This window comes from Hyperoodon ampullatus (genome assembly GCF_949752795.1).
Source record: "Hyperoodon ampullatus genome assembly, chromosome: 1".
In the NCBI taxonomy this organism is placed as follows: domain Eukaryota; kingdom Metazoa; phylum Chordata; class Mammalia; order Artiodactyla; family Ziphiidae; genus Hyperoodon; species Hyperoodon ampullatus.
This window is the reverse complement of record NC_136914.1, coordinates 151,759,002-151,778,791: the sequence shown is the minus strand read 5'-3', so window position 1 is coordinate 151,778,791 and position 19,790 is coordinate 151,759,002. Positions and strand designations below refer to the sequence as shown.

Here is a 19,790-nt window from a genome sequence, read left to right as displayed (position 1 = left end):
CTGTGTTGGATTTCTCAAACTCTAGATCTCCATGAAGCTCCCACCAAGAATATGTTTGAGAAATCAAGCTGTAGCTAACTGCTATTTCACTTATATAGCAACCAATGCTCTGTGTTTCCACCATAGGGCACTGAGGACAAGATACAAAAGCATCATCATTTTAATCACTTTGCCCACACAGTTTGTTTTTTAAGCTCCTTTTGGCAAACTTTAAAATAACTTGGCATCCCAACTACAGTAGTTACATACTTTTTTCTCAGAAGACAGTCTTTTCATGCTAATTCCCAGGTAACCAAAATTGCAAGGTCTGTTTTGGTTATTTAGTATCTCAATACTGGCTAAATAGCTTTAACAAAGCAAGGAATAATTATCATCATGGTCCTAGACAAAAACAGATGACACACTCAAATTTGATAATTTGAATAGAGATTATTAAAGGGCTTATTTATACCATTGTGGCTGGACTGAAGGTGAGGCACAAGGGATAGTGGGATATCCTTGGGGCTAGTTAACAACAGGGCTCATTACCAACCCTAGACCTGAAAGGTGAGAAGTAGAAGAGGTTACCATCCTTTCAAAGGAGAAAATTGTATGGAGAAGGCTGATTTGGCAGGAGCGTAACCTTGGGCAAAGAGTCACAGCCAGATCTAGTAGATCCTTCAGGGAGTTGCTTCTTTGTCTTGCTGCAGATCCCATTGGCCAGCCCCAACCAGAAGCCAGAGGGCAGGGTAGCCCACTGATACAATCGAGAGGGATCAGACCAGCTGACAAGAAACAGTGGAGAAGGGAGGAGCATGGATCTGGAAGGGCAAATGCAAGATAGCTAGCTTAGAAATCCCAGAATGTTGAATCAGGAAGTGTTGTAATCCAGGTGAATTATATTTATTAGGAGGAAAGCATAACCCAGAGATATGGTCCATTAGAGTTCTGGATAAATCAGAAGCTTCTAAAGTCCTCTTTTTTTTTTTTTTTTTTTGCGCTACGCGGGCCTCTCACTGTTGTGGCCTCTCCCGGTGCGGAGCACAGGCTCCGGACGCGCAGGCTCAGCGGCCATGGCTCATGGACCCAGCCGCTCCGTGGCACGTGGGATCTTCCCGGACTGGGGCACAAACCCGTGTCCCCTGCATCGTCAGGCGGACTCTCAACCACTGCGCCACCAGGGAAGCCCCTAAAGTCCTCTTAACTTCTCGTCATCCCTCATTTTCTAGACCGTTACCTACCTTCTCAACCTCTTTCCCTGAGACAATCCTTTAAGTCTGAAATCACCAGTTAATTTATGTAGTCATGATTTTATTTTCTGTTTCACTTCTTGCCCATTGTTCTTATATTTTGCCTCATATTTTCCAGCTATTCTGCTTTTTGGCCATGAATAAGAGAAATAAAACCCAGAAGACAGAGGGTATTTGGAGATTGCTCTAGAATCAGAAACTACCTGTGAGGTTATCAGGATCAGAAAGTTTTATAGATAGCATAACATACAGTTGTGCCATAGTTTTATTGACACTATTTTAATGCTATTTATTGATAATAAATTTAAGTTTTGAAAAATAATTATGTATTTTGTAAAATGATGAAAAATAATAGTGGAAACCTTTAGAAGAATGTGGAAAAAATGACCCTTCCCTTTTACGAGCCTCAGGGAGCATTTTAGGAGAATTTATGAAAATAATGACAATTCAAGAGAGAAGGTAGACAAATCAGATTAAGAAGAATTTTTAGGAGTTGTGTTAGGACAACCAGAATGAAAATAGTATAACAGTATAATCTCTGGGTGTGGCTCCAGGCAGGTAGGGCTTTCAAGTTCAACAAATGCAACACCCTCTACTTTTCCATCTTCCTAAATATGCAAACACATGACCAGCCACAGTGTTTTTTACATTAAACCGCCACACATGGGATTTCTCTTGCTCTCTCCCTCTTTCTGTTTTGTCTCTGTCTTTCTCATTCTCTTTCTCTCTGCCAAGATCTCTGTCTTGTTTTCTCTCTTACTGTTCTTTATCATTTAACTGATAGCAATTCTATTACTGATCTACTGAGTCACTAGGGCTGAGTTTCAGAAACCTTCTCTTCAAGGTGGCAATAGATACAATCTTGTTTTTTTTAAAAAAAGTGAACTTAGGCCTATCTTTCATTCTTTTGGCAGGATGGCTTGACGCCCCTTCATTGCGCTGCAAGAAGTGGACATGACCAAGTGGTGGAGCTTCTGCTGGAGCGGGGGGCTCCCTTGCTGGCAAGGACGAAGGTGAGTCATTATGAGGAAGATGGAATCCAACAAACTCTTTAAGAGTTTTTTGATAATCTCTATTCTTTGATATCTGTATTCTTCTTGAAATCAAAGCATCAGCCAAACATATTCTAATTGATCAATATTTGTGTTCAAGGAATGAATAATAGATATCAAACTTTAAATTATTTAAAATAAAAAATGCATTAAGATGTATTAAATGTATAACTTCAAGTTCTTTCTATATTTTTACCTGCTATTCTCTCTGTAGATGGAAATGTAAATATTACTGTATTATACATGAATGAGAATATTATATATAAGTGAGAAAATTTCTTACATTCTATTAGTCTACATTTTTATGGTACTCTGAGATGACTATAAAATATATATAAAACTGTCTTTTAAAGAAGCACAAGTAGCAATACAAGATAAGTCTTTTGGCTCTCCAATCTTTATCTCTTAGACAATACTAGTAAAAAGAATTACTCACCGGTGGTGTTGGTTGATTATAATTGGGATTAATAGGTGATGTGGAAAGCATGAGTTAGGATAGGCCAACTACAAAGAACCAATAAACAAGCATACTGTTCTCTATGGTACAGTACATCTAGTATTTTTTGTCTCATTTCATCAACATGCCCAACCATGGGGAAAACTCTTATCCATATAAATAGAAACCAAGTGATGAGCTGATTTGTTGGAGGTTTTCTTTGGGTTACCAGAAAATATCATGAGTTGAAATTTGAAGATAATCACACAGAGTTATTTAATGGGACATGTAACAACCCTCAGATCCTTAAATACAACAAAAATTTAGACAAGGGACATGTCTTAATATTTTCTCCCTATTTCATCTCCCCTATACCCTGAACATGATTCATATCAACTGATGCTGTTACTAGGGTAAGCTGAGAAAAATAAGGCAGCAAACAGCAAATATTTTTTAATTTATATTATATCTTAATTGAATATTTAGTTGATATCATTTGGAGCAAAACTGGCCCACACATTCAAAATTTGTATAGAATGAACTGAGTCTTTAGAGATGTGCCACGCAGATCATGAAAGGGTGGCTCCAAATCAGAAATATATGAAGATGAGAAATAAATCATCTGCATTATTTTTATTCTCATACCTATACTAAGAATGTTGTAGAGATCTGTCTTTAAAATGTAACATTTTGGGCTGGGTCATGCAAAGATAATTATGGAAAGTTTTCTTGAGGAAACGGATTGAAATTTAAATGGAAATAACACAATTTCAGACTAGTCATGTTATAACCAATAAAAGGCCTATATCAAATTGAGGGTAGGTAGATATACTGTTGCACAAACCATAAAATAATCTCATCTACAAAATCTGCCAATAACTGTCATATCACTAATGAAGACCATGGGTTACCTAGATGGAACTTTTTTTAATGGCCTTCTTGTAAAATCAAATATCATTCATATATAAGGATACAGCATAAAGCATCATATAAGGTTACAACATAAAGCATTCATATATAAGCATACAGCATAAAGCATCTGTGACTGCATGATCTGCGACTGTCCTACACTGTTGAAGTCACCTTCCTTGTTGAGAATGTTGGGCCTTTGGCCTATTCTAGCTTCTTTATCCAGGCAGTTTCTGCTTCTTTGAATGTAATGACTGCCAAACTGCCAAATCCTTGGTCAACAGTTATTTTCTAGTGACTGTATTTGCATTGATTAGTAAGAAAGGACAATAGTCCCCTTCTTTTAATGGGCAAATGTTTTCTAATTTAGCTTTTTCCTATAAGCTTATTTATTTAATTTTTAAAAATGAGAGTCTCATCTAGACTAATAATTATCAGTGAACTACTTGGCTGTCTTGTATTCCTGCTGTTGACCTTCTCTGAGGATTAAGTCTAAAGCTGTTTTCGGCAGTATCAATGATGATAAATTTAGATTATCCTCAAAATTTTAAAGTTGGGAGGTCATTGACACGTGGTCCATATTTGCCTTATACTTTTCTAGCTCTTATCTGACTGCTTTCTCCAAATCCAATTCACGTCTCATGACAGAAAAAAGAAGTTGCAGAATTTCCGAGCAGTGTGGATCTAAGAGATGATCAAAGACTCCTTCTCTCCCTGACCTACCCACTTGCTCCTCCTGCATCCACTTTCCCCTCCATTGAGAAGTAAAGAAATTCATGCAGAGAGATGAATTGAATGTAGATTTCTATGTATGGAATTGGATACAGATAATTTAAGCATCAGCTATTACTTGTTTTTGTACATCTAATATTGCCCTAATAATTGTGGGCCAACTGAATTGCTACACGTACTATATATTCATTCATGAAATACCTATTAATTTTTGCCTAAGAATATCACAGTTATGAAATTAAACATTCTCTTATCTTTCCTCTCTGCCAAACATAATCTGCTGTATGTTTAGGTGTCAAGTGGGAATTATTTTTCTCTGCTACCAATGGTTCCAGAGATCAAGAATTGACTTTGTCATGTTTCAGAATCTGAAAGTAGTGACTAAAATGTGGTCTTGGTTTGGTTTGGTTTTGATGTGCAGAATGGGCTGTCTCCGCTTCACATGGCTGCCCAAGGAGACCACGTGGAATGTGTGAAGCACCTGCTCCAGCACAAGGCGCCTGTTGATGACGTCACCCTGGACTACCTGACGGCCCTCCACGTTGCCGCACACTGTGGTCACTACCGTGTAACCAAACTCCTTCTGGACAAGAGAGCTAATCCAAACGCCAGAGCCCTGGTAAACCTAGCCCAGTCCACATTAACTGAATACAGGTCGACATAAGCAAACCCGCATTGATTTACCAATAGTTGTAGACACAGCAGTGCATGGTTACAGATGTGTAGTTAATTCTAAATTTGTCACCTCCCACAAGCTGCCTGCCTACTTCATGCCTTCACAGTTTGCTATTAAATGATGTCAAGGATAGATTTAAGAGAACACCAAGGTAACATTTCCATAATTAGCAACTCATAGACAGGTATGAAACTTCTGGAGTGATAAGCATTTTTAAACGGAAAATAGAAGTTGAAAAATAGGCAATTATCAAGTAAGTTCTAGACACCTCTATATAGAGTCAGAATAAAATTGTAAAAAAGTTGAACTTTTTAAATCTCTTTTTGACAAAGAAAGTTTTAAAGTGGTGAATAGATTTTACTACATAAGATAATGTAAAATGTAAGCCTGTGAAGAATTCACTTGGAGATATTCCTTATTGACCTGATTACTCAGCCACAGGCTAATAGAAAAGTAATGCTTAGCATCTTCTTGCTTCAGGAAGCATTTTATATAAACTATTTCAGGAATTGCTCAGGAGAAATCTGCAAGAGGCTGTCCCTAGAGCAGCTTCTGTTTCTCCCAAGTTCTAATATTGAATAAATCTTCTTGCTTCACTTATATTTTAACCATAATCATTGGAAGTATTAGACATGTACTAATTTATGCCTCTTGTTTCTTAATTCTCCAACTAAAAGCAAATCCTTTTTTCTATTTATTAAATGGTTTGTGTAAGTTAAATTAGTCTTTAGACAATCAATATTTAAGAGAATGTCATTAGAATTAGCAAATATTGAATCTTATTTTTATTGGAAATTTTCCATTGGAATCAATTTATTTATTATTGCCTGGGAAGCAACTATACTTTTAGTTTTATGTGCAATTATGTAAGGATATTTATTTTCTTATGAGGAGGAAAGTACTCATTTTCATTTGGATAGTGGTCAATAAGCATGTAAAATATCACACTCTAATCACTGCAGGTCTTTTAAGTGCTGCACATACATGTAGTTATTTATATCTGGTTTATTACATAGCTCATAAATGGGAAATTACTTAACAAATATTGTGAACAATAATGTCATTAGGATAAAGAAAATCATATGCTTTCCTGAGAACTGCTAGTATAGAAAAATATTGACTGATAAACAGTCCCTATTGGGACATGCAAAATTGTTAACTAGCAGAATAGATATGATTCTATATAGAGACATCATTGTTCAGATAAAAATATAATACTTAAATATAACACATAAGGATTAAGCATGGGGATAGTTAACAAATTTTTATGTAGTTTCCCCTAATTGCTGCACATTAGCCCAGTATGGAAAGTTAGAAAGTACCTTAAAGACTTCTCCACATTCCTTTACTTCTAAGAGGTACATTCATCCAGTTATTCCAAAAATTCCCCATACTTATTCTGAAAATATTTGGGAACTTAATAATCATTCCTTTTTGAAACAAAATATATGTGATTGACATAAGTTATAAAAATATGTTATATTAAAATATAAGAAATATAACTTCTGGGTATTAAATATTATCAACATAAATAATGATTTCCACTAACATGCAACAAGTCCTCATAAAAACTTTTTAATATAAACGTTATAACTTCTGGATATAAAATAATTATCAACACAAATAACGATTTCTGTTAATTTGTAATACCTATTCCCTAAAGAAAATAGTAGCTAGGTTGAAACATTTATTATAGTCATGTTCTTAGATTTTTGAAGTAAAACAGGTAACGATTTTTCGCTTTAAGAAATAGCTCATCGGGCTTCCCTGGTGACGCAGTGGTTGAGAGTCCGCCTGCTGATGCAGGGGACACGGGTTTGTGCCCCGGTCCAGGAGGATCCCACATGCCGCGGAGCAGCTGGGTCCGTGAGCCATGGCCGCTGAGCCTGCGTGTCCGCTGCCTGTGCTCCCCAGCGGGAGAGGCCACGGCGGTGAGAGGCCCGCGTACCACCAAAAAAATAAAAAATAAAAGAAAAGAAATAGCTCATCATCAGAAAAACACATGCTTATCTTTGATGCATCTTTAAGCCATTCCATAGTCTGACCAATCAGTATACTTTAAAACATTTTAGAACTTGTAAAGTAGAATTGCCTCAGTTTTTTCCTTCTTGGAAGAGTAGGCCCATGTAATTTTCTTCCTTTTTGTTTTCTCTGTAACCACACAAACAATGCCATACCTGCCCACCACATATAAACCAAGTTCAGAGCCTCCAGGAATACACCACCATTTTCTCTCTAAATCCAACATCTACAGCACTTGAAGAAATGGTCACACTACATGAGGATGTAACATTACTGCCTGCAATGTGCCAGCATGGAGTTGTGTGAGAATCATTTCTGCATGTTTTCAACTAACTTGATTGTCTTTTGCACAGAATGGTTTTACTCCACTGCACATTGCCTGCAAGAAAAACCGCATCAAAGTCATGGAACTGCTGGTGAAATATGGGGCTTCAATCCAAGCTATAACAGAGGTAGAAAAATGTTTCAGCTTGTCACGAAACATTCCTTCTCTTACTCCTCCTTCCCCTTCCTTCTGCCCATCTTCTGTCCTCTTCACTCAAGTATTATTTATCTGAAGAAGCCCCAAAGCCCCCACCGGTGCAGAGGAGTAAAACTGCTGTCGCTTTGTTTCGCAGTCTGGCCTCACACCAATACATGTGGCTGCCTTCATGGGCCACTTGAACATTGTCCTACTTCTGCTGCAGAATGGAGCCTCTCCAGATGTCACTAACATTGTGAGTATGGCTTGGGTCAGAATAACCACAGGGAGAAAGAGAGGAAGCGTGTGGGTGTGTAGGAATGTGTGTGTGTGTCTGTGTGTGTGATCAAAGCTCAGCGGCTGAGCTTTGAGAAGAGCCCCCGTGATAACGTATTATTGAAATAATTGCTAGAAGGTCGCTGAGAGGAACCTCCATAGGGTAAACAATGTTTTAGAAAGTAATAAAATGGAAGCTGTGGAATAAGACTGTGTCAGCTTCCTGGTGCAGATAAATTGAACATGCATCTTAAATACACTTATAAAACAAAATACATTTTAAAAGCTCCTCTGAACATGAAGGAATGATTGATTGGAATAAAATGTTCAGGACTCACCCTACTTGCTTGGTGAATCATATTCCAGGAAATTTTGGTTAAAATATTAAGTCAGTACCATAATCAATTCTATCAAATGATTAACCAGAGATAGACCAATATTAGAAGATTTTTTACTTAATATCAAATTCTCCCTCCCTCCTTCAGTTACATGGATTTTCCATTTTCCAACCTTACTTTGATTTTTCCTTTTGATTTGGTTAGCTGAATTAGTTATAACTTGCAACTTTTTCATGTATCCTGAAATCCATGTTGGTCTTCAGACAACTTCTGTTCTGACAATAAATGCTGGATATTCCAGAATTCTTCTACCTAATCTAAATTAGGATTTTTACTTCCCATTTTTTTATATTTCTCTCATTTTCTTGGAGTCAGCCCAGTTAAACTTTGATCATTGAATGCAGATTTTCTCCTGAGCAAGAGAACTTGCTCTGTACAAAATACTGTCATGTATTTGAAGCTCACCAGGACCCACTGGAAAATTGAAATTTTTAAAAAAGTATTCAACAGAAATAACTCCCCAAATAAATGTTAGTGCTTATTATTAAAATGAATCATATTTTCAAAAGCAATTGGTTTACTATTGTTGCTAAGTTTTGGTATTCCATTCCTTTTGAGTTGTGAAACAGAATGTTCAATTTTACTTTTTATTCATATTCCCTTTCATTTTCTCATTTCCTTGTATTTTATACACTGTTTCTGTGCTGAAGTTTCTGATGCATGGACAAAATCCATGTGAAATAAATTTACTTGATTTTAAATATGAGTTAATACCTCTCTTCATATTATTCACAATTGGAGTATAAAACCATTAAAGAATTGAAATATAGTCTGTATTTATACAGCCCCCCTAATTACAGTTTACTGATCCTAAAGTAATAATGTATGCTAATTTAAAATTTCTCCACTAAGGATAAGAGTAATTTCACAACATGCCAATTTGAGTTTAATTTATGGTCACTTCTTAGAACTTTAAAAGAAATCAATAGCATCCTTTTTCTGTTCAGACATGACCACCTCCCTTTTTAAAATTGAGACCTACACAAACCAGTACCTTTTAAAAGAAGTTCTCTGAGTACTTTCCCACTGTACTGTATTTTCCTTCTTTGCATTAAAATGCCTACAGGATCTCAGGAGCAATGGTAATACTATGTGAAATTATATTTTCATATTATCATAGTAACATAGACAAGTATATTCTATGCAATGCTTGATTGAAATGCCCCATGTTAATCGTTTTGAGGGGAGATTTTTGCAAAATCATCAAAGAAAAGCCACATGAAATGATTGTATGATTTTGTGGCACTCTTAATTTGCTTCTTAACTGACCAATTGCAAATAATTTGATGGTTATGTATTTGCTCCATATTGATAGACTCCACTCCACAAAAAAACCAAAAACAAAACCAAAAAACTATATGGGCTACATATAGATTTTCAAATAAAAAACAAATTTTATTTGTTAAACAAAATATCAATTAAAACAATAAAAATAGTGACATATTTAGGTTATTGACTACTCCCAAATTTGGGAATTGCTATATTAAACTTTAAATTCCACCTGCTGGTCATTATAAAGTTCTTCATTTTGTTTTATCTTCTCATTCGTCCATTACATACTCTTTCTCTTCAGCCTTCTCAAAACAAATTAAAGTGCTTCATTTTGTTTTATCTTCTCATTCGTCCATTACATACTCTGTCTCTTCAGCCTTCTCAAAACAAATACTTGAGAGCCACCTGCCAATGTAATCCTCTTCTCAAATGTGTTTCCTAGTTGCTTTTTGTTTGTTCATTTTAATTTTTGTATGATGTGTCCTTCAGGGAGCAGATACCATGTACATAGGGTTACCAGATAAGATACAGGACTCCTGGTTAAATTTGAATTTCAGATAAACACCAAATAATTGTTTTTAGTATAAGTATGTACCATGCAATAGTTGAGACACACTTACACTAAAATATTCTTTGTTGGTCTGGAATTCAGATTTAACCGGCCATCCTGTATTTTGATATGCTAAATCTGGCAACCCTACATTTAGAGGAATTTAACTTTCTCTAGCAGTGGGATGCCTGTGAACTGGTGTATTCTCAGAACGTGAGGATATAGCTGCTGCATCCAAAACTCTTTGCAGGTTGATCAAGAAACGGTGTGAACACTGACTGCCTGCTTGCTGTGTCAGAGTTGGTCATTTCCTGACCCCAAAGTACCCTACCCTTGAAGCCTTTGTGTGTTGCCTGAAATCATGTTGCATTTTTGAATGCAATGCTGTCTGTTGTGCTTTGATGCTTTACAACTGATGCAGCCAAAGTGGAAGTCAATGTAGCTGTCAGCAGAGTCAGTTTTAACAACTGGGGGAGGGGCATGAAATGTAGTACCTGCTTTGGACATGAGCATACCCATTCTCCTGCCAGTGTTGTTTTTGTCTCAAAATTCACTCCAAGTGTGAAGTGTACCAATAACTCAAACATGTGCAGATATTATTACCGCAAATCTCCCTTTCCAGAAGGCTCACAAATGCACTTGAAAACCTAGAAAGCTGAACTGCCAGTTGTAATACATCCATAATCCAAAGTATTCATTGACAACCGTGGGAGTAGAAAACCCAGCACTTTTGGAGCTGTCCAGAATGCAAAGTGGGGGACAATCGAGTTTTTCTCTTCTTACAGCAAATCAACGGATTCATGACTAAGTTCACACTTCATATTATGTTTAAGAATTTCCCCTAATCCTTAAAGTTAATGAGCTTAAGATAAGGAAAACAGGGCATTGAATAAGATGAGGTACCCAATAACTAAGAAATGGAACCTACTGATTAAAATATATATACCCTCTTTCATTTTCTTATTTATACTTATGTATAAACAAGGGTAACATAATATAAAAGGGTAAAGGCAATTTACATAAAGGTCAATTACCCAAAAATCATTAAATAAGAATTAAACAAGACCATTGTTTTAAAGTAGAGAGACCATTTGCATATATATATGTATATATAATGTCTTCTTTGTATATAATGTTTAATACTTTAGATTAGGTTTTATATCTAACTTGTCAATTTCAAATGTGTAAACATCATAAAAACAACTTATTTTAAGCATAAATAAAGGTACTAGAAATACTAAGACATATTTGAAACCTTTTAGATTTTGAAAACCCCTCATTGATAAAGTTTGGCTTGTAAGCGTATAAATTCATCGTTGAGTAGTTACTGCTGAGACCTCTTTGACTTAACTTCTTATAAGGAAACTCATTTTTTGTCTTCATTCTATTAAAATTTGAATTCTATTAGAACTTTTAAAATTCTATTAAAATTGCTGTACTATTATAAGACTTAGGAATGGAATAAAGATTTGAGGGTTTTTTTTTTTTTAATAGTTAGAAGATCCAGCTTCATCTATTTAGAGGCAGGTTTTAAGTGATATAGAAAAGTTAGAAATCATGGCTGTCTGAAGAGGAAAAGCCTTGCCATACATCCAAAGTCTGAAAACAGTACTGCTGTTCCAGTCATGTTATTTTATGTAATAACATACTCCAAATACATTTACTCTACAAAAGTCAAAAGATGTCATCAGAAAATAAGGCCATTAGAGGATAAATGAATTATCAACAAAAAGAAGAATAGTATAGACATCCAGTTTAATGGTCTCAAATTCAAATCATTGGAATTGAATTTCTCATAACTTCATAAGGAATGGGTCTCTGAATACTAGCAAAAAACGAACTCTGAGCTAAGTATCAAACTAAAGTTTGTCTTAAATCTGGGTTTAAGGGTTTGTTGTGCAAGTAATCAGAAGAAATTATTCACTGGAATTTGTCAAACGTTATCCAGTTACCTCAACCAATGTTGAAATCAATTTAGTTTATTTGGAATAGTTTACCTGGTTGAAATCAACCTTATTTTCTAGTATAGTTGTGGTGACTAAAATAACTTTTATTCCAGTATCTTATTCTTTTATAACTGTAAAATTGTTGGAAAGAATGAATCCCTGCTTTCTTTAGAACTACATGTGGTTTTAAAATATGCAGATAGAAAAAAAAACACCCTTCTCTTAGAGGCAGTAATTAACAGGCTTCCCAATGAGAAAATTCTTTGATGTCTAACCATCATCCTTCATGCTGCAGGTTAAGCTACCTTTTTGTGGTAAGTGTGTCTTCCTTGATGCAGCATGAAGCTACTTGAGGAGACACCTGAAACTCAGTGCTGCCCACCTCAACTGATGGCACTGTTAACATTGCTTTACTCATCTCTCAGTATTTCTCTCAAATAACTGTCTGTAATTAAATATGCTCATCAATAATAAGCAGAGGACCTCCTGGGCAAATCAGATTCCTCGTATGAACAGTCTTTATCTAGTCTCATAACACAAAGATAAAGCCAAAGTAAAAAAAAAAAAAGTTTATTTCAGAAGTAAATTTTGAATTCTGAAAAAAAATGACATGTATGGTACAGATGATGTGATTTTTTTGCACTGCGTTGACTTGATCTTCAGCATCTAGAGTTTCTCATAAAAACGGGATAGAGCTGTAATCACATATTTCAGTGTCACAGATTTTAGATTTGAAGGATGAAATGTAACTTCATATCACCAAAAGCAATTTAGGTTATGTCACGTTGATGGTGAAGTTAAACCTCAGGGTATCCTGAATGTTTGGGTAAGTTCACTGGCTTGTCATGAGTGAAAAAAAAAATTAAACACTTGTCTTAACCTTTTGAAGATGGAGAAGATACTGTTTTTCCAGACTAAACAATTATGAAATAATTATACCTTTTCATATATTTCTTAAATTTTTGGATATAATGCTATCTTTCACAAAAAGGCACATTTTTATTCTATGCCATGCAGAGCAGTGGGTTTACTTATGATTGAATGGTCTTTGTTTCCTGGCAGCGTGGGGAGACTGCACTACACATGGCAGCCCGGGCGGGGCAGGTGGAAGTGGTCCGATGCCTCCTGAGAAATGGTGCCCTTGTCGATGCCAGAGCCAGGGTAGGTGCTGGTGCTTGCGGTTTTCTTCTGTTACGTGCATGAGTTCTATCCTTAAGAGATGCTGCTATTCTTCATCTCTTGATGTGGAAATGCCAAAGACTGTAAGTGAAAACATCAATTCAGTGACAGTTTTTCAGGCAAAAGTGAAATGGTACAGTAAATATACACAATGGAAAATGCATTTCAATTTCAGAAACACTAACATTTGAAAAAATAATACAATTTAGTATCTAAGAAATTTGGCATTGACTAACATTTTAATAATTTTTTTTACCTATGAAAGCACTTCCACATATATCTTCATTTTCATGAATTTTAACATTTTAACCTATATTATATAGATACTATATATATTAAAATTTATTTCTTACCACCAAAGCCAATCAAATTTCCATAGACATTCCTTACTAGTAACTTAAAAACAAACCATATTCAAAGTTTTAATGTTTCCCTTCATCTGTTTTACTTTCCTCATTTCTATAATGAGTTCTACTTTTCTTCTTACTTTGATTTTCCATATTTAGGCATTCTACCCTTCCACTACTCCAAAAAAAAAAGAATTTTGGCCCAGGAGATTGTGTGATTGGATTCTCCTATTTCTGATTCCCACCACTTGATTTTTTTCTTCTTCTTTTTAAAAAATTTCCCTTCCCAGTTGCTTTTTTCACCTTCTTCCTTTACACTGAATACTTTATCAATATCTTCTGTTTCCTTTTCCACGCTGTTCCATTAACTTTCGCACTAGCACTTTTGGGATTCTCATGGAATATTTAAACACTTTCGCTTCTTGTTCAATATTTGATATATCTAAGCTAGAACTCACTTCACCTTGAATCCTACTGTAGTGAGTCCATTTTCAAAACAGTATTGTATTGGAATGAAAACATTCAGCTGGAAACATACAAATTGTCATTTCAGACAAGTCATTTCACTTCTGGGTCTTTATTATTAAAAGATAAGGATTGGACTTAGAAACCTTGAAACTCCTTTCCAGACTTCTTAACATTCTCTGACTCTATGAATTTTATAGCATTTTTTCCCACAGACCTTCATGCAGAATCCAGTGATACGTGGGCAGCCTTCATTACTCTAGTAGTTTTAATTTTTTTCTGCCTTTCTATACATTGTACAAGTAGTGTAATTTATGTTCTTTGGTACTCATCATTGGCATTTTACACTCTTATGTATTAAATGCTTTTGTTATTCAAACTCTCTTCTTCCCTGCCTTGGCATTTTTCTTGTTTCCCTTCCCCAGCCCCTTAAAGACTATTTTTTTAAAAGCAGTTTTAGTTCCACAGCACAATTGAGAGGAAGGTGCAGAGGCTTCCCATAGGCACCCTGACCCCATAGTCTTCCCAGTTATGAGCATTCCCCACCAGAGTGGTACATTGGTTATGAGTGACGAACCTACACTGATACATCATTATTCCCCCAAGCACCTAGTTTACGTTAGGGTTCACACTAGGTGTTGTACATTCTATGGGTTTGGACAAATGTATAATAACATGTATCCATCCTTATAGTATCATATAGAGTAGTTTTACTGCCCTAAAAATCCTCTGTGCTCTGCCTAGTCTCATTTCCTTTTAAGTTTACCTGGCAATTCAGCTGTTAAAAAAAAATTTATGGTCCGTCAATGTGATCTGAATATCATGAACTTCATTAATTTTACCAGAAATTGTGGTAGTGTTCCTGGTAAATATTTTGTAATCCATACTTAATAATAAAAGGGTTTCTTATTAATCCCTCAATATAAAATAAAACTGCTTAATAGTTTGTAGTCAAATTCCCACATGCATGCACTTCTGAAAACTCCCTCTCTTAACCTAATACCATTGCTCTACAATTCACTCCCTTCCAAAGGGGAGGCAGTTAAAATTATACCCAGTTACTACACTGATCTCCAAGGTCAAGATCTCTGGGTAGTCTGTGTTCTTCTCTATCAGGAGTAGAAATAATACCTCATGGTTATATAATCATGGGGCTAAGTCATATTTATGCCTACTCCCGATATATAATGAAAGAAAAGTCATATCATCACAATAATATCTCTCAGTTAAAAGTGCAAGCAGCATTCTCTATTCACCAGTCAAGAGCATAAGACATATTTTGCTGTACAGACTGGAAGGCCGGGGCTGCAGTGGCATAAGTTCCTGGGTCAGCCAATGTGCTTGTCCCCTGGGCCCTGCCCTCAGGAAGGTGCTTTCTTGTCCAGTGTCCTCCATGGACATAGCTGAGAGGGCCGCTGGGACCTGCCCTTTTGGGAGTTCTCTTGCTTTAGGTGCCCGCATTCTGTTGGCACAATACAGGGGCCTGGCATTTGCTTCAGGGATTGAGCAATCACAGGGCCCCTAGTCTTAAACTCACTTGAAACTTAACTCACTTTAAACTTTAGTTAACTGCTGGTATATATGGTTCCTGGGAATCCTGTTAGCTAGTAACTTATAGCAGAAATTTTATCAAACATTTGAGCCCTGTCCCAGCCTTTGCTATTTCTGTCTTTTGGTAAAAGGAGTTGGGGCTCAGCAAGTTTCCCTAATTTTGGAAACTAGAAGTGATGGTAAGACAGAGCTCACGTCTTCCTGGATCAGGCCATATCACTGTCAGTGATGCTTTATGATGAGAGAATTATTGCCCCTTATATTTGGAAAAGGCCTAGAGGATCAAGCTGCCCACATTTTTTTCTTTAGCTCTTCCCATGAATATTATCTTCTGTGATTTCCCAATTCTTTGCCTTGGATTGAATTAGCTTTAGCTTGGGGTGGCAAATTCAACTTTTGCAATTCTACAGGGAAACAATTACCCAAACCTCCAAGGTCTTATAATCTCTGATTACAGGTGGAAAGACTTTCTTATCAGATTTGTAGGTTCTTCCCTTTTCCACTTTCAGATAGGAGCGTACCAAAAGTTGAAGAAAATGGGCAAAACAGCTTATTTCTTAACTTTCTTTCTTTTTTTTTAAATAAGTACCTTAATGCTCTGAGAACCAAGAGACACTGTTCGATAATTTAACCAGTTACTTGGCCACCACCAGTCAAGGACTGCTGCTTCTCAGCTATGGATTAAGGGGTCACCATTGCCCTAACGCTCCCCCTCGCTCACTGAAAACACATGTTAGAGTGTGTCACTTGTAATACCCACCTCAATCAAATTCTGCTGGGCAGAAGTCCAAGCAGGAAACCCAGAAACAACAGATGTTCATGATAGCTATCCTCAAGTTCTTTGGTCTCTGATTGTGTTTTGTTGTCCATTTATTTTTGTAACTGTTAATTCTCTCCATTCCTCTCTCTTCTTCTCCGTATTTCAGAGAAAGTTGTATCTTTTAAGTGTTCTCTGTCTCCCTTCCTATTGAGAAACCTCTTGTCCTGTTAGTTTTTTTAGAGGCCATTATATTGTATCTCTTTCTGTGGAATGAATAGACAAAGAAATGTCTTTAGAATCCAATGCCTGAATTCAAGTTCTGTTTTCATAGCTGCATAACCTTGGACAATCTTGCAAAACTCATTTAATTCCTCTTAATCTCTTTTCTCTGGAAAATGGTTGAATAATATATGTTATGCCTTCCTTTCAGGTCTAAGTATAGGACTTGTCAGGTATGCATCATACATGAAAGAAGTTTATAAGGTGCAAATTTTTCTAAAATTCCAATTCTATTGCTAAAATAATTGTATTATTACTGTTTATTATTTAGTTCTTACCACCCTGAAATGCGTACAGTGCTATTTCATCTCTTCCTGTACCTTCCACTTAATACTTTTTTCCTTATAACTTTAAGATAAAGTGCATTTATTTGAACAGTTCTCCCTATTCTATTCTACCTTCTCCATTCATTCTTAGCCTTGGAAGTTGGCCCAGCTTTTCCTTTCTCACCTTTGTTATGACATGCCCTTGGGCAGATTATAGAGATATACCTCTTTTCATCACTAAGGTTACACACAATTTTCTTTTATCAAGACAATGGTTTGGCCTCATTTTCTTAACACTGAAAACATTTTCCTGACCACACATTAGAGTCAGGTGATTTCTTGAGCCTTCTACAACGTGTCCTTCCTGTCCCTTATACCAGCTATCTCCTCTCCCTGTTTTTAAATGAGAAGCACTTGGCAAACACTTAACCCCATTTACTCCTCGCCAGGCTTCCATTTCAACTTTGAAGCCCTGGATGTTAGTCCCAGACCCATCTGCAACATTTCCTGGAACAACAACTTTTTAAATCAGATTGCAACATCTTCTTTATCCACAGTCTCTCCTTGAAGAAAATAACCAGCATTTGTATCCTTGGCTTGCTGAGTGGAGTAAGAACAAAGTTTTCCCAGCAACCCTCTTTTTTTTTTCCTCTTGATACAGTTCCCAGAATAAATACTGTCTCTTAGTGAAAGCTTTTGGATGAGAATCTAGGTCTTAGGACTTCTGGACTAGATTTCTTTCTTATTCAGAACCATGAGCTGGTTTATATTTAAACATAAGTGAAGGCTGAGACCTCAATGAGTTGAGAAACATTTTGGCATGCCCAGAAAACAATGACCAAGTTCATGGAAATATCTACTTTTAAAAAAATTTAAGGAAGATTTTGTGACCAAACAGGTCATTCTATAACAAGATATAAATTGTAGTCAGAGTAGCAGTAATTTCCTTTTGGATAGGGGTTCCTGGAGATTCCAAGAAGACATCATGAAACGTCTGAGTGAAATGTATTACTAGTGAAGTTTGGTCTGTCCTGGCACTAACTTTTTACTTGATCTGAGTTGTAGGAGGAACAGACGCCTTTGCATATTGCCTCTCGCCTGGGTAAGACAGAAATTGTTCAGCTGCTTCTACAACATATGGCTCATCCAGATGCGGCCACTACAAATGGGTACACACCACTGCACATCTCTGCCAGGGAAGGCCAGGTAGACGTGGCATCAGTCCTCCTGGAAGCAGGAGCCGCCCACTCCTTAGCTACCAAGGTAAGAGGAATGGTTTCATGCTGACATGGATCAAGAGCAATCCTAAATCATAGAGTGTCAAGAAGGGTAGATCTCCTGTAGGCCTCCGACTTCTTCTTCCTGTTTGAATATTTTAGATTCATTTTCTAAATGACCAAGGGGGATTGTGAGATTGCATATAATATCTTCAAAAGGAGGGCTGGATTCTCTTCTTCTAATTAATGCCAGTGTTGTTTCTAGAACTTTATTATTTTTATTATTATTTGGCCACGCTGTGTGGCTTGTGGGATTTTAGTTCCCTGACCAGGGATCGAACCCGGGCCCCCTACAGTGGAAGCACGGAGTCCTAACCACTGGACCACCAGGGAATTCCCTCTAGAACTTTAATTAAGATGATTTCCATAAAGCAAGTGTTTTTTTCTCTTTACTTTCCATGATAAAAATCTATAATATATTGCCATGAATATATTATAGAAAAAAATACAATTCCCAAATACATTGAGCTAGTATTACTACTGAGGAAGATAATATTGCATTAGATTGGCAATACTGTATCTGTTGAGTTTTAGTACTACCTAGAAGTTCACTTCACATAATCTTGCATTTTTCCATCCCTGGTTTCAGCTATTATGCCCTTTCTGCTCCCTACACTTTACCAGCTACACTGTGTCTAAACAGAACTGGGCTGGAGAGTCCCACTTTATTAGTTGTATTAGTTGTCATCTAACAAAGCATTTTACTTATGTTCAAAGTTTTGAGCTAGGGCAGAGTAATTTTATCTCCACTTGATACATTATATTTGAGATCCCCTCTTTGGATATGACTTAGAATAAAACATGAACACAGCTAATTGGAGCAAAAGAAATTGGACTAGTACAGAAGAGAAGAAGAATGAGACAGATTACAGCCTACAACAAGTGAATTATTCACAGGGCAAAATAATTCCCACAAATACAACAGTGATTCAGGTTACTAAGGAACGGGCATAAATACTGCATTTGGGGGAGAAGGGAGTTTGCAAGTACGAACTGAAGTACTGTGGTGGCATCTGTTCTCTTAGAGGTAGGAGCAGCCTGCTGGCTGTTACGACTTACCTGGTTGCCTATGGCTGTAAAACATGCTTTGATGTAAGAAGTTGGTAATTATTCAAGTGCTGAAATCAGAAGGGTTGAAAGGATTTTTAAAATCTTTTTTTAAAAAAATCATAAATGAAACAACAAACATAGAGTTGATCCTTAAACAATGAGAGGGTTAGGGGTGCCCACCCTTCACACAGTTGAAAATCCTCATATAACTTATAGTCTGTCCTCATGTCCACAGTTCTTCTGTATCTTGTGTTCCTCATATCCATGGTTCCACATCCTTGGATTCAATTAACTGCAGACTGTGTAGTACTGTAGTATTTCCTATTGAAAAAAGTCCACATATAAATGGACCTTCACAGTTCAAACCTGTGTTCAAGGGGCAACTGTGTAATAATAATAATAATAGTAATAATAACCCAAGAGAGACTGGGTGATTGTCTCATCAGATGAAGGTGATAAATAAATGAAATTTAGATATATAAAATACAGAAATAGGGAATAAAACATAATCCCTTGTCTTCCAAAGATTTTTGGAATTAAAAATATATCTAAAGCAATAGTAAATTAGGACAGTTAAATGGAAGAAACTATTAAACAAAACAGTTCCACAGTGGAACTGACTGGGGTTCTGAAGGGTAATTGACTCATCATCAGTAAA

General features: G+C 36.3%; 1 protein-coding gene across 2 annotated transcripts in view; it reads left to right on the top strand.

The window, feature by feature from the left end:
- ANK2 (ankyrin 2) overlaps window positions 1-19,790 on the top strand; it is a gene marked incomplete at both ends in the record, with an annotated part of 247,216 nt that overhangs the window by 109,117 nt on the left and 118,309 nt on the right. For both annotated transcript variants that reach the window (XM_079712358.1, XM_079712357.1), the window contains 6 exons: window positions 2,144-2,242; window positions 4,780-4,977; window positions 7,410-7,508; window positions 7,674-7,772; window positions 13,021-13,119; window positions 17,871-18,068. In XM_079712358.1, the coding sequence (XP_079568484.1) occupies window positions 2,144-2,242; window positions 4,780-4,977; window positions 7,410-7,508; window positions 7,674-7,772; window positions 13,021-13,119; window positions 17,871-18,068 (792 nt within the window). The remainder of the gene's footprint in view (window positions 1-2,143; window positions 2,243-4,779; window positions 4,978-7,409; window positions 7,509-7,673; window positions 7,773-13,020; window positions 13,120-17,870; window positions 18,069-19,790) is intronic.